Here is a 14,824-nt window from a genome sequence, read left to right on the forward strand (position 1 = left end):
CCATCTAAAAGATTATTTTCAAGTATGTATTACAATTGCTGGATGAGCAATTGACCCCATCAGTAATCTGGTTTCACTATAGCCCATGCTAAACATATTCAACCTAATCTGCAGCTGGCTTTGTTTTGGTATGTCCTTTGTGGTGTATAGGAGGTGGAACTCGGAAGCAGAGGGAATCTATGATCCACTTCCTAAGTCAAAGGGAATTCCTGCAGCAGGTTAGTGAGTGGTTTTTTATGCTGAAGGGGCTCTGCTCCAGGCAACCTATAAAAGTCTGCATTACACTGCTTGTGGTGTTTATTTTGCATTTTTATTCTCTCACTATGAAGATATAATTTTTTGTAATAATGCTTATTTTGACTGGAAGAGCTTTCTTTCCCTTTCCATGTTTCATCGGAAGTGCTGGCCACTGCCAGTTGAAACCATAGTTAACTATGTGCTATGCATTCTTTGCAATAATCCTTCCCATCAGTCATCGTTAAATACCTTGCTGTTATATGGCATATTTTGGTGGAAATGAAGTGGCTATGTGGAAGGATGCAGATTGACGATATGAGAGGCAAGCAAGTTTTATGAGATTGGTCGGGGTAGGCAAGGAGTTGAGCATGAATCTAGGTAGGGGAAAAATATAAGAGGCAGTACAATTAATTGACAAGGGATTCAGCTAGGGTGCTATTGCCCCTCTTCTGCCCATAATTCCCCACTGGCGCTAAAAAATGAAGAGCAACTCAAGAATTAATCCAACTCTGAATGGTTACTTCGTTTTGATCCAGAGTTTTGTCGACGATATTACGAGCTTTAGAACATCCGGGAGTGCTTTGGATCAAGGCGCGAGGAAATTAGACATTTCGAATTTACGGCTGAGCATTTGGTTAAGTTATTGTCGTATAGGTGGTGCTCAGAACAATAACAGCGATCGAAGCGACATTTCCGCGACACTAGTGAAAGAATTGGAGGCTTTGGAACCGCCTCCCAGCCTCATCTAATTACATCAATGTCAGAAGTTAAGTTTAATAAGCAAAAGAAATTAGTATCATATAATTTTGTGGAAAAGTGAATTGCGAGGTATAGGCAACCTCTTTTTCAAACGAATGGCAAGAATCTGAAAGATGTTGTGTAAAGTTCTGGATACGTTATTACGTGAAAGATGGGAATCAAATTGGCTTATATTATCAAATTTATCGCAGCCGTATGGGCACTGATATTTTACTGTGAATTCTTAGTGTATTATCTGGTCTTGATCCAGGTGAGAGTCTCAAAGTCACGATTAGCTGTTCGTCATGGTATTTTATGACGTTGAATGTGCCTGTGTTCATGTTTCCTTCTTTCAACTTATATCTTATTTATATTTGAATATTCGCCTTAGGCGACCTATTTGAAATATATATATATATATATAACTAAATATATCGTCAATCTGGGTACAGTGCTCATGGCCGAAGCTGAATCCAAATACAGTGGACAAAACGATTCCAATAAAAACTGAAAACCAGCCGGTGAAGGCTATGATAATAGCCGACACTCATCTTCTAGGATCCCGAAATGGTCATTGGTTTGACAAACTGAGAAGGTAGGTGGATTTCTTTTAGACATATTCATTCTGCAACTTGTGGTTATAATGCGGTAGAACATTCATTATTGCAATATAATTTGTATATCAACAATGTTTCAGGGAGTGGCAAATGTACAGAGCATTCCAGACAGCGATAACCTTGCACAGTCCAGATGTTGTTTTCGTGTTGGGTATGTTGTTTTGGGTCATTTTCTTCCACAGGGGTGTTAATATTTTGCCGTTGCGAGTTATTTTTTAAAATATACAAATTAAGTGTTAAATGCTGTGTAGTCACTTGATCCTAGTTATTGGAACCAAATCTAAGGTGTATGGATTTTTATAGGTGACTTGTTTGATGAAGGCTTATGGTGCAGCGAGAGGGAGTTTTCATATTATGTTTCGAGGTTCCACAGTCTCTTTGCTGTTCCTGATACAACGGACCTCTTCGTCGTAGTTGGAAATCATGACATTGGTTTTCATTATGGGTAAGCATTTGTGACCTGTCACGTTAATTGGGTTAAGTCTGTGATCCAATTATTTTACTTAATTTTTGGGCATAACTTGTTTTGGCCTCACTCCATTGATTTTTACACTAGTACTAAATAGCATGTTCATTTTGTGGCAAGCAATGCCTTATCCATATGTTCTTATAATAGATTAATAGCATGAAGATGGGGTGTATTGTCTTTATATTTAGCAATGCTAAAGGGCCCTGATGATCCTTTAAACCCCTTGACATTTCACTTTGATTCTCTGAGACCTCAGCAGAGGTTAGGTATGCTAAAATCAGAAGTCAGGAGATCCTGGTTTCATTCCTAAATAATTTATTCATAGCCATTTTGCTACTTGCACCCGCACCACAGAGTGCAATAGATTATTAGGAGATTCCTCCTCCTACTCCCCTCTCTCATCAGATCCTAACTCTGAGTTCACCGGAGAATTGAACGAACTTCTAAAAACAAAAGGTCCCCCCGAAGGTTTAAGCCCATCTGACATTTCCCTTCTCTTACCATCTCACACCACCACGCCTTCCTTCTACATCCTTCCTAAAATTCATAAAGCTAATTATCTAGGCCGCCCCATAGTTTCCTCTCGAAACTCTCCTACTGAGCGCATCTCTGCTTTCGTTGACTTCTATCTCCAACCCTTCGTTCAGTCCCTTCCATCATACATCAAAGATTCACATGACTTCCTGTCTAAGCTCAATTCTATTTCTCTTCCCCCCAATCAGCCCATTATCATGGCCACTATTGATGTAACCTCACTGTACACCTCGATCCCTCACTCTGAGGGACTCGCTGCTCTCCGTCACTACCTTTCACTACGACCCACACCCCAAAACCCCAGCACTGACTTTCTTCTTGATCTTACCCACTTTATTCTCACCCACAATGCCTTCTCTTTTAATAACAACCACTATCTGCAAATCTCCGGCTGTGCTATGGGAAGTAGGTTTAGCCCTTCCTATGCTAATCTCTTCCTCGGCCTGTTCGAAGAAAATTTCCTAACAAATTACCCTCTAAAACCTCTCCTTTGGCTCAGATACATTGACGACATTTTTATTCTCTGGTCGCATGACATCAATTCCCTTAACACCTTTGTCTCTTCACTTAACTCTTCCGCCTCAGTTTCTTTCACTTCTTCCATCTCTAACACCAACATCACTTTCCTAGATGTGGACATTCTTCTTTCCGAAAATAACAAATTCAAGACATCGGTCCACATCAAAGCCACCAACAGACAGCAATACCTCCACTATGACAGTTGCCACCCACCACATACCAAACGTTCAATCCCTTTTTCTCTCTCCGTCCGTGGTCACAAAATCTGCAACAACCCCGAAGACCTTGAGAAGTTCCTTTCCAATCTACACACTTCTCTTCTCCGCCGCGGGTACCCCGATAAACTGTTAATCAACAAAATTAGAAAAAAACCTTACAGGTCCAATAAACCCCGTGCCGAAAAGAATTGCTCTCCATCTCTTCTCACCACTTACTTCCCCGGTGCTCATGCCTTACAGGACATCCTGAAGGACTTGTACCCCATTCTCTCCAACCACAAATCCACCTCACAAATTTTCCCCTCTCTTCCACGGATCACGTATAAGAGACCACCTAACCTCAGCACCATCTTCAAAGCCACCCGCCCCCTTCAAAAATTGAATTCAGTCCCCACTACCCCACCCTCGCCGTGCAACCGTCCTAGATGTAAAACCTGTAAAATTTTCTCTCCACCCCCAGCCTCTTTCCTCTCCAAACTTAAACTCCTCCCGATATCTCCTTCCACCACCTGTACCTCCACCAACATCATATACCTCCTTCAATGCAACTTCTGCCCCGCTTTTTATATAGGCCAATGCACCACCCCCCTCAACCTTAGAATAAATAATCACCGCGCCTCCTGTTGTCCGTCATCCCCACACGCATCTCTCCCGGTCCCCACACATTGTTTATCGCATGATTCCATCTTTAATCAATGTTTCAAAGTTTCAATCATTGCCTCCCTGTTACCCACTGACTCGCCCCTCAATCTCCACACCCTCGAATTGGCGTGCATCTGGCATTTGCAAGCCAACAAGCACCCGGGTTTGAATGTATCTTGTTGAGTTAGCCCCGCCCCAATACACCCCTCCCCTCTTCCCCCCACCTTTCCCCTTTTTCCAACACACTCCTTCCCCACTCATTCTCTCCTTTGCTGATGAAGTAGCTACAACTACGAAAGTCTTCAGTTATATTTTTCGTGTGAGTGTTTCCTTTTTTTGTGTCTATGTTTAGTGTCTGTGATTTGAACCTCATATTATGTGCTACGTTGCATCCCATTTCTACAAAACATTGAATATATATATAAAATCTTGATGAAAGCGCACTAAGCGAAAATATGAGTATGTGGCCGATCAAGGCGAACGAACAAAAATTGTACTAATAAAAACATAGACACACATAAAAAAGGAACACTCACAAAAAAACGTTCAGACGTTTCAGCGGATTGATCCGCTATCCTCAGTGCTGAAGGTGAACTGGTGCAGGCAGGGTAAGTTCCTCCAGTCGCCCTCCTTGGTGAGGTAGTGGGGGTGGAAGAAGGGGAAGGAGAGAGGGGGGGAAAGGGAGGGTAGGGTTTGTTTTGGCATTTAATGGGCAATGTTTAGCCCGGGCGTTTCAAACGCCCTTTCAACCCAGATGTGGGCCATCTCCCTAGTCCTCACCTCGATGATAGTTGCCCTCTCTGGCAAAACTTCAATGAAGGTTAGGGAAAAACATTGGTCGAAGGTACTGTTGTGTGAGGAAGTGTGAATGGGGATGGGTTCATGAAAGGGGGGAGTTTTGCAGGAGTGCCTGTGGTTATTCATTCGGATGGATATGGGTGTGGTACATTCTCCTATGTAGTACGAGGGGCAAAAATTACAAAATAGCCTGTATACAACGTTGAAGGAAGTGCAAGACGGTGTGGAGGAGGATCTATTGATAACAGGTGAAGTGGTGGGGCGTAGAAGGGGGCAGCATTTGCAACGGGGGCGGTTGCATGGAGTCAGGGAGGAAAGTGGGGGCAGTGCGTGCCGTAGGAGAGGGCGGGTGGATTTTAAAATATTACCTAAGTTAGGTGCTCTTCTGTAGGCAATGGAGGGGCAGGATGGAAGAAGAGCAGCCGTGATTTTGCTTTTGCTGATGATAGGGTACAGATCTTTTAATATTTTTTTAATTTTTTGCGTGCCCGGGAAGAATGTGGTGGTGAGATTAAGTTTCCTGGTTTGTTCTTTTTTGGTGCGTGGGGTGTACTGTTCGGAGGGAGAGAGTATTTTCTTGCTCTCCTCAAACGAGAGTATCCAGAACCCCTGCTTAAAAAGAAAATACTCTCTCCCTCCGAACAGTACACCCCACGCACCAAAAAAGAACAAACCAGGAAACTTAATCTCACCACCACATTCTTCCCGGGCACGCAAAAAATTAAAAAAATATTAAAAGATCTGTACCCTATCATCAGCAAAAGCAAAATCACGGCTGCTCTTCTTCCATCCTGCCCCTCCATTGCCTACAGAAGAGCACCTAACTTAGGTAATATTTTAAAATCCACCCGCCCCCTCCTACGGCACGCACTGCCCCCACTTTCCTCCCTGACTCCATGCAACCGCCCCCGTTGCAAATGCTGCCCCCTTCTACGCCCCACCACTTCACCTGTTATCAATAGATCCTCCTCCACACCGTCTTGCACTTCCTTCAACGTTGTATACAGGCTATTTTGTAATTTTTGCCCCTCGTACTACATAGGAGAATGTACCACACCCATATCCATCCGAATGAATAACCACAGGCACTCCTGCAAAACTCCCCCCTTTCATGAACCCATCCCCATTCACACTTCCTCACACAACAGTACCTTCGACCAATGTTTTTCCCTAACCTTCATTGAAGTTTTGCCAGAGAGGGCAACTATCATCAAGGTGAGGACTAGGGAGATGGCCCACATCTGGGCTGAAAGGGCGTTTGAAACGCCCGGGCTAAACATCGCCCATTAAATGCCAAAACAAACCCTACCCTCCCTTTCCCCCCCTCTCCCCTTCTTCCACCCCCACTACCTCACCAAGGAGGGCGACTGGAGGAACTTACCCTGCCTGCACCAGTTCACCTTCAGCACTGAGGATAGCGGATCAATCTGCTGAAACGTCTGAACGTTTTTTTGTGAGTGTTCCTTTTTTATGTGTGTCTATGTTTTTATTAGTACAATTTTTGTTCGTTCGCCTTGATCGGCCACATACTCATATATATATATATATATATATATACTCATATATATATATATATATATATATACATATATATAATTTAAACTTCTATTCAATTCACCCTAATAACTAGAGTCCTGTTTAAATGGTACATTATCTCCAGATGTACAAAAGGAAGAATATACGCAAAAATCATAACCACCCAACTGATGTGCATGCATTAGCAGAGAAAAAAATCCTGTTCTAATTTGATTCATGCATTTGTACGTGTTCTGCTCGATACACGAAATCGTCATGCAATCAGACATTAACAGGTACATGTTAATGTATCACAAATATGTGCCTTAATACTTGGCAGTGATAGTGTATTTGGTGCAGATAGATAGTTGCCTGCTATGCACACTACTTGTTGCTTGTGTGTCATTTTTCTGTGCAATCAGAGGTTGACAAAAAGGTGCCTAGAGGTAATATAAAAATAATTAGATAATTAAATTTAAGAAAAATATATGATTCCTTCCTATTTGATCTAGGATCAGCCCATATCTTCATGAGAGATTTTCTAATGCATTTGATGCATCATCTGTGAGATTGATTTCCATATCTGGTAACCACTTTGTTCTTCTGAATAGTATGGCATTGGAAGGTGATGGATGTTTCTTATGCCGACCTGCTGAATTACAAATATCTCGAATATCCTGTGAGTACTCAGTATTATCAGTACCCAGGGTTGCATGCATATGTTAAAGTATAGCAAGTATATAACCATTTGAATTTGAAGTTAAAGATTAGAATTTGCTCTGTTAGTGGCACAAGTTATTTCCCTATTTTTGATATAGATAGAGTAATTGCCTTTGAGCTATTATAAAAAAATGGTGTAAAACAAGTTCATATGATTCATAATGGTGGTTGACCATTTAGCATATTTCTACTTACATTCCTAGCTGTTTCTATTTTCATGTTCTATCTCTTAATTTGTATATTCTATTTCTTAACAGCACGGTTGCGATGTACCAAAGGCATATCTCGCTGTGAAAAAGACATGAATCTTGGACAGTATAGTCGACCGATATTATTACAGGTACACAAATTTTTCATAGCTCATTTTTCATAAGATTTCACTAAGAAATCATATCTTGAATCTATCAAAGGTCAAAAAATAGTGGTTGAAATAATCTCTAAATTTTTCTCTGAAAAAGAAAAGAAAGGGTATATTAGAATACAGTACAACCTTGATAAAACAAGACCCCCACGGTGCTCAAATAAACACTCGCTATAGCAAATTGTCTCTTTACCGGAGGTGTAGCAAATAATAGCCAATAAATCCATTGTCAACACTTATGAAGGAACAGGATTGGTGCGGTGACGTAGACATTTATATCCGATTAACTCCAGCATAAATCCAGACAAAAGACGATGTGTTTTTGCATCAGTATATTTCCTTACCTTAATGACAAACTAGCCATTCAATTTATAAGTGCCGTAATGAATGAAAATCATGCAAAGCATTGCTTTTTCAATCATTATCCCAATACATACACATCATAAGGTACATAAACAAAATCACAATCATAAGGGAAAACAAAATATTGAAAAATCATGAATTTGCAAAATATTTTGGTTTTGGACCCCCTGAATGAAATTCCTGGCTACGCCACTGCTGTTTTCTGCTTTCTGCCGCCGGAGGAACAAAAGAAGATTGAGCATTCATGAATGTTGATGACGCAATATTTTCACCAAAATGGTCTACAGTGGAACCTCGTTAAAGCGAGTACGGGCTATAGCGACACCCCCGCTATAACGAGAGATAGGCGATGCACCGTCAATTGACCCTATAATAAGCGTGTTAAAAAATTCGTTTTTACGAGACCCTTTCGGCATTGGCTCTCGCCATAGCGAGGGTTTCACCGCCGGAAGACTTTCATCAAGACTCCTTAACCTCTGTAACTGTTAGAGATCTGTTAGAAATGAAGTTAATGGAGTGCTCAGTCTCAAATTTATGTGGTAAACTGTCGTTCGATAAATATAATGATTGACGAAACAATGCTTTGCATGATTTTTATTCAGTGCGGCACTTATAAATTGTTTGAATAGTTAGTCGTTATTTGAGTAAGGAAATTTAGTGATGCAAAAAAACATCGCCTTTCGTCTGGATTTATGCTTACGTTTATCGAATAGATGTTTATCTGTCGCCGCACCACTCCTGTTCCTGTATATCTGTTCGCAACAGGTATATTGGCTATTATTTGCTCCACCTCCGGTAAAGCGACAATTCGCTATAGCGAGTGTTTATTAGTGCACCGTGGGGTGTCGTTATATCGAGGTTGCACTGTATTTACTTATTAAATGACAGTTTACCACAAGAATTTGAGACCAAGCACTCCTTGATAACTTCATTTCTAACCGATCGCCAGCAATCACCGAGATTAGGGACTCTTGGTGAAGGTTTTCAGGTGATGGAAACTATCGCTATGGCAAGTGCCAACACCAAAAGTGCCACCAAAAGTAAAAAGAGAAATATTTTTACATGCTGATCATAGGGTTGATTGATGGTGTTTCGGCTATCTCTCGTAATGGCGGGGGTCTTGCAATAGCCTGTACTCGTTTTATCTTGGTTCCACTGTGTATAGGTTGACTTGCAAAAAGTGTAAGTACTGCTCTGCACTGTAGGTAAAAAAAAGTTGTTGATTATTGTTCTTCTTGTAAAGCTTATTAGTGCAGATTTTTTCAACTATTCAATGAAACCTGGACATATATATTAAATGAAACCTGGAATTTTGTGCAAATATGTCAAGGCTGTAGCGATAAGAAATTGTGGGAGGATTAAAGTTTGGTTAAGGAGATGGAGTAAATGTGGGGGGGGGGGGGGGGTTTCCTGCTCACTACAGCTTTGGAGTCCAGTATATATCTACATAAATGGATTTAAAAGGTTTTTTTTGTCAAGTTAAGTTAAAAGTTAAAACAAAATTCCTCTATGTTCGTATGCAGGTTTCCGCGGTGATTACTTGAGTTCAGCATTCTTTCGGGCTGCATCCGCGTCCGTTGTCGAAGAACCACAACAGTTTCGCCAGCTCTCCTGCCAGCGTCCTCAGGTGAAGGATGAGGACGCTGGCAGGAGAGCTGGCGAAACTGTTGTGGTTCTTCGACAACGGACGCGGATGCAGCCCGAAAGAATGCTGAACTCAAAACTCCTCTAAGCTATAAAAGGGCCTGTTTTTATTTAAATGGAGGCCTGTTGCAGTTTTATGAGAACTATGTAAATTACTTCCTATGTTATTGTTTAGGTGTGATGTATTTCTTGCATTTATTATTTTGCTTGAAACGTTTTAATGAAGAACTAGTTTGGCATCCCTCTGAAAATGCATGTTTTCTCATGCATATGCTACTGAAGACGTGTGAATGATAAACAATCTGTTGTTTATGATCATTGTCTTATGTCTGGATATACTTTGGGTAATTTTAATTTTGGTGTTGAATTTCAGCACTTTCCTATGTTCCGTGAATCTGATGAAAGCTGCAGAGGTGCTGATAGTGCACCTCAGGAGTTAAAGGCAGATAAGTTTCGTGAACGTTGGGATTGTCTCTCACGAGAAGCATCTGATACGGTTTGTAATTCAGTATATTAATAGTTAATAAGTCTGGAAATCATTCATTTCCTATGTGTAATTGTTTTGTCAATTTTTTCTTGTTATACGTGGTGTGTTAGAAAAGTAATGAGACTAATTTTTTACTAACTTAAGTTTTTATTTGTGTCAAAAAATAATGTCATCCCCTTCAAACCAGTTCACTTAGGCACCTACGTACATACTAGCGGAGGTGTTGTTCCCACTCTTGGTAGAAGCACTGGAAGTCTTGAAATGGTATGGCTCTTAACTGGTCAGTCACGGTCTTCTGAATGTTCTCCAGAGTTCCAAAATGATGCCGTATGAGGAAAATTTTCAATTTCAGGAAAAGGAAAAAGTCATAAGGACTCAAATCAGGTAAATAGGGGGTTTAAGGACAACAGCAATGCATTTAAAGGTCAAAAATTAAAAGTAAAAAATGGAAATGGCTGTTTTACACAGGGCATTGTCATGGTGAAGCATCCACTTGTCAGCAATTTCGGGTCTCACATTAATCACTCCTGGCAGAAATCTTTTGCATTTTCAAATCGTCCGTCAAAATCTGATGCATGCTAAAAGTGTCTAAATTTAACTGTTCACTCATCATTCTTAATGCTAAATGGCGGTCTGAGCTCACAAGAGCCCTCACGCATTCGACGTTTTTGTTAGTTTTTGAAGTTGAAGGTATTCCTGAGTGAGGTTTATCGTCAATGTGTTTTCGGCCTTCCAAAAATTATTTGTGCCAGCGGAAAACTTCTGCTCTTGATAGGTTCCCCTTAGGCCAGTTTCAACTTTTCAAAAGTCACACTCGCAGATTCACCAAGTTTAACACAGTACTTTATCGCACAACTTTGCTCTAAATTACGATGCTCCATTTTTGTAACACACTACAAAAATAATGTGTTAGCTGTATGGAGTTGAAACTCGCACTGAGGAAGTGGAAAAGATGAACAAATTGGTTTATCACAGGCCGGTAAACACAACATTGAGAGTTTGCCCGCAGTATTGCCAGTCTCATAACTTTTCTCACACACCTTGTATAATTTTTTACTGCTGGGAGGTAATTATAAACATGTTTCAAAATATGCATTTTGTGATTTTGTGGGTCTATTTGTGGCATCTCCCATGTTTTAGTGTGCAAGTGCTACTATTTTTTCTCATCAGAGGAGTTTTGGGAAGGGGATTTTTCATTGTAAATCTGGCAGTGATTATGCCTTGCTTTTGGAATTTAAGAGATGAAACATTTTTTTTTAATAAATTTGAAACTAATTTTGATATATTAGCATAAGCATCTTGTCTTGGGGTATGAGATTGTGTTAATGCCCTGAATAGTATTATTATATGGTTAATATTATCAATTGAAACAGACTGTAAAATTTCATTTGGCTTCTCAATTCTATAATTTATGGGGGAAATGAAATGTAATAAGCTATTAGTAGATTTTATGAGCCCTCTTGTGCATTTATTTTCTCTGCCATTACTAATGGTGCAAATTTTTTTTATTCTAGTTGATTGATCAGTTATGGCCACGCCTTGTGTTAAGTGGTCATACTCACCATGGTTGTACAACTAGTCATCGGAAAGGTGCTGTGGCTGAATGGACACTGCCATCTTTCAGTTGGAGGAACAAGGATAATCCAACTTTTATGATGGTAAAGGAAATTATACAACTGTTTAATGACTCTACTTAATCATTGGTCACAATCAGCCAATATGGCACCCCCCAAGCATATGCGCTAATACATGACCTGGTGTAGCTAAACTGCTCACCTTGTTGCCTGACATTATACAGGGTGGAGAAAAATTGAAATATGTATTAACCCTGGATAGTAGATGCCCGTAGGAATCAAAATTACCAATGATGTTTAGGTCGAAAACGCACCATTTTTAAGATACAGAAACTGTGAGCCATGCACTCTGATTGGCCATGAGTTTGCCTGATTGCTGGGTGCGCTGGACAACTCATGACTTGGAATGCTTTGCCTGCCGAATATTCGAATGTATCCAAGGCAGCTTGCTAGCTCTTGTGATTGAGCGTTTGCCTTCCAATCTGGTGGCCTCCGATCAGCACGATCTCCGGTAGAGCGCCCAGCAACAGGTAAAACCACCAGCCGATTGGAGTGCTTGGCGAAAAGTTTCTGTAGTTTAATATTGGTTTGTTTTCAACCCACATATCATTTATAATTTTGATTCTTACTGGCATCAGCTATCCATGATAAAAATTTTTTGTGACCCAATATTTCTCCACCCTGTAAATGTGCTCAGCTGGCAGTATCCTATCGCTCATCTGGGCCATCTATGAGCACTTATGGTTTGGATGTATGGAATATTCCTATTTAGTGACCGGTCTCACTCTCCAAGCAGTCAGTGAGGCCAGAGTCAGTAAATTTCACAGGCTTCAAATTCAATATTGTAATGATACGGTTTTCAAACCATTTGAAGGATTTTTTGATCAGACAGTATGTATGTAATTTCCATGTGCATTGAAACAGCAAAAATGGTACCAAATCATTTGATAGTCTAAAACCACTTTCAATCTTTTTTTAACGCATAATATGTATTTAAAAATGGGATTACACATGTATGTATTGATATTCCATGTAAAAAAGAAATGAAGAAATGCGCTTCTATTGAGTGATCAAACTCAGCATTCAGTGGAAATTTTTGAAATATTTTGAGATCAAGTTTATGGGCCCATATGCCATGTTGTATTCCATGGAAGTAAAACCTACCTTAGTGGGTTGATTGGTTGAACAATGATGGATGAAAGAATGTATTTTTTTCGGTATGTTTTTTTCTGAAATTTGTATTCTGTCTGCTGCTTCACCTTTTCATAATCCTAACTTTTCTTCTACTCACCAGGCTGTATTTACACCCAACAATTATGCTGGGATGAGATGCCACCTTCCGGTAGAATCGACCATCATATTAACTTATATTTTTGGGGGAATATTGATTGCTCTTTGGCTTATCTTTTCACAAAGGAGAAGGTGTCGAAGATTTTATTATTCCAAAAGTAGCTAGCTCTGTGTATTTTATATCATGTGTTTTAAGAAGTTTTCCATTTTGAAGTTTTTGATGTTGAAATTTTTGCAAATCATTCACATAAAGGTACACCAGTAGTGTATGTGGTAATTTGGTGTGTTCTAGTCAAAATGTATTCCCTCAAGGCAGTGGTGAAGGAGAGTTTCTTCAAACCCCCCTCTGAATTTTTGGGGAAGACAGTCAGTCTTATGTGTTATCCTCCTCAAAATGAACTCACCCAAAATGAATCTCAGCATACATTTTAAAAAATAGAGCATTGAATTCCTTGTCCCAAATGTAAATTGCCAATTAATAGGCGGATATTATGCTATGAATAATTTTGTATGTAATTAATTGTCAAAAAGGCTGATATACAAACTGTTATTTGTTGATCTGAACCTTCCTTGTTTTCTTTCCAATAATTGGTGGTTTAAGCAGGCCATCTGAATGTTATATTTTTGTCATATTGTTAACTCTTTCTGTTAAGCTGCCTTCGTAATTGTACCAGTAGAGTAGTATAAGTCTATCCTGGGAGTTAAAATTCATTTATTGATCTCATTTCTCCTCTTGGAGGTCCATCCAATTTTAATAGTATCATCACAATGAATTCTTTTTCCAATGGAAATAATTTAGGGTATGAGGAATCATCCAAAAAAATGTGCCATTGATAAAAACGTAACTATTTACATGAAGTTAGGAAATGTGTTTGGAAGCTTGGTATTTTAATGGTACTTCAGAAATATATCAAAAGATTAATGTTTGTATTTCGTAGCTGAATTTTTTCTCAAAAGTTGTATGTACTTTCATTTTTAAGTACATCTGGTACCTGGTTAGTTTCTACTCCTCCTCTGACTGAGATAATTATGGGATTTTAGAGTTAATTGTTAAGTACCTTTACCTCATTTTTAATGGCAATGGCAAAAAATAATTCAAGGGTTTTATTATTTAGCTCCATCTGTTTTCCTGTCCCATTGTGTGAATTTAATGAATGCTGATATATTAAGATGTGACAGTTGCGAGGATGTTGCCAATACCTCTCTGTTCACAAACTGAATTCATCAATTTATTACTTCATTAAAAATTAATGGTCTTGGGAAACATTCACACTTTTCAGGTGGTTGACAAAGGGCTTATTTATGCCCTGAGGCATTATTTTTTTTCAGTAAATACCTTCAAGTCTACCGAAGGAATTTAAGGTATTTGCCGAAAACACATCAGACCAAGCTATTCTTAAAGCAAAAAGCTCAAGTTTCTCTTTGGAATCCCTAAAGTTACAAAAATCATGGTATCTGAGTCAGTGTCAGATCCAGGCTATGAACAAGGGGGGAACGGGCTAGGTGGAGGGCATGAGGTAACCTGCCAGCAGTCGTGGGAGTCCGAACAAAATTACTATTTATCTAGGCGAAATTGGGTACCCAAGAGTAGGGGGGTAGCCCCTAGCCTCTCTCTGGATCCACCACTAATCTGTGTGCATGTCTGCCTATATTGGGCAAAATTTAAATTCTTGGTTTAAGGAACACACTGCGTGATTTAGACGTGGGCATTTCAACTTTTCATTGGTGCCCTTACACTTGGCATCAAATTCCATTTCCATAAAAAATGAGAGTCTCATCAAACATGCCTCTGATAATCAATTACAATTGTATGGCAGAAGCAGCCATGTACAAAGAAACAAGGTCAACACCACGAAGTGATAAATTATGTTCAAATGAAATTCAAAATCACTCTGTAATCGCATTTTGTACCAAGCCAAAATCACCCTGTACCCACATGTAGAAACTGCTCTACGATTCTCCCCAACATCTCTTACTCCTCTCCACCTCAACTATCTTCTGTTGTTTTTCCCCACATCCCTTTTAGTCTTCCTTTCCCCTCTCACACTCACGACCAATGGCTTCCAAACCCTCGTCCCTCCCAGACTCAGTGGCGAAG

At 39.8% G+C, this 14,824-nt stretch overlaps 1 protein-coding gene across 1 annotated transcript; it reads left to right on the top strand.

Annotated features, from left to right (window-relative positions):
* The first annotated feature begins 798 nt into the window (after window positions 1-798).
* Window positions 799-14,824, top strand: LOC124165527 (metallophosphoesterase 1). The gene is made up of 9 exons (XM_046542969.1): window positions 799-1,246; window positions 1,428-1,570; window positions 1,673-1,743; window positions 1,896-2,037; window positions 6,800-6,966; window positions 7,265-7,347; window positions 9,749-9,871; window positions 11,377-11,520; window positions 12,731-14,824. Exons 1-9 carry the CDS (start codon window positions 1,148-1,150, stop codon window positions 12,890-12,892), a joined length of 1,134 nt encoding a protein of 377 aa, XP_046398925.1. The 5' UTR covers window positions 799-1,147; the 3' UTR covers window positions 12,893-14,824.

The sequence above is a fragment of the Ischnura elegans genome, chromosome 9, assembly GCF_921293095.1.
Source record: "Ischnura elegans chromosome 9, ioIscEleg1.1, whole genome shotgun sequence".
Lineage (NCBI taxonomy): Eukaryota > Metazoa > Arthropoda > Insecta > Odonata > Coenagrionidae > Ischnura > Ischnura elegans.

What these genes read in the sequence shown, in the direction of transcription:
- LOC124165527 (XM_046542969.1), top strand. Translation starts at nt 1,148, where the DNA reads ATGGGAATCAAATTGGCTTATATTATCAAATTTATCGCAGCCGTATGG. An exon ending in GACATTGGTTTTCATTATGG is followed by an intron (nt 2,038 to 6,799) that starts GTAAGCATTTGT and finishes TATTTGATCTAG; the next exon opens with GATCAGCCCATATCTTCATG. An exon ending in GTCGACCGATATTATTACAG is followed by an intron (nt 7,348 to 9,748) that starts GTACACAAATTT and finishes GTTGAATTTCAG; the next exon opens with CACTTTCCTATGTTCCGTGA.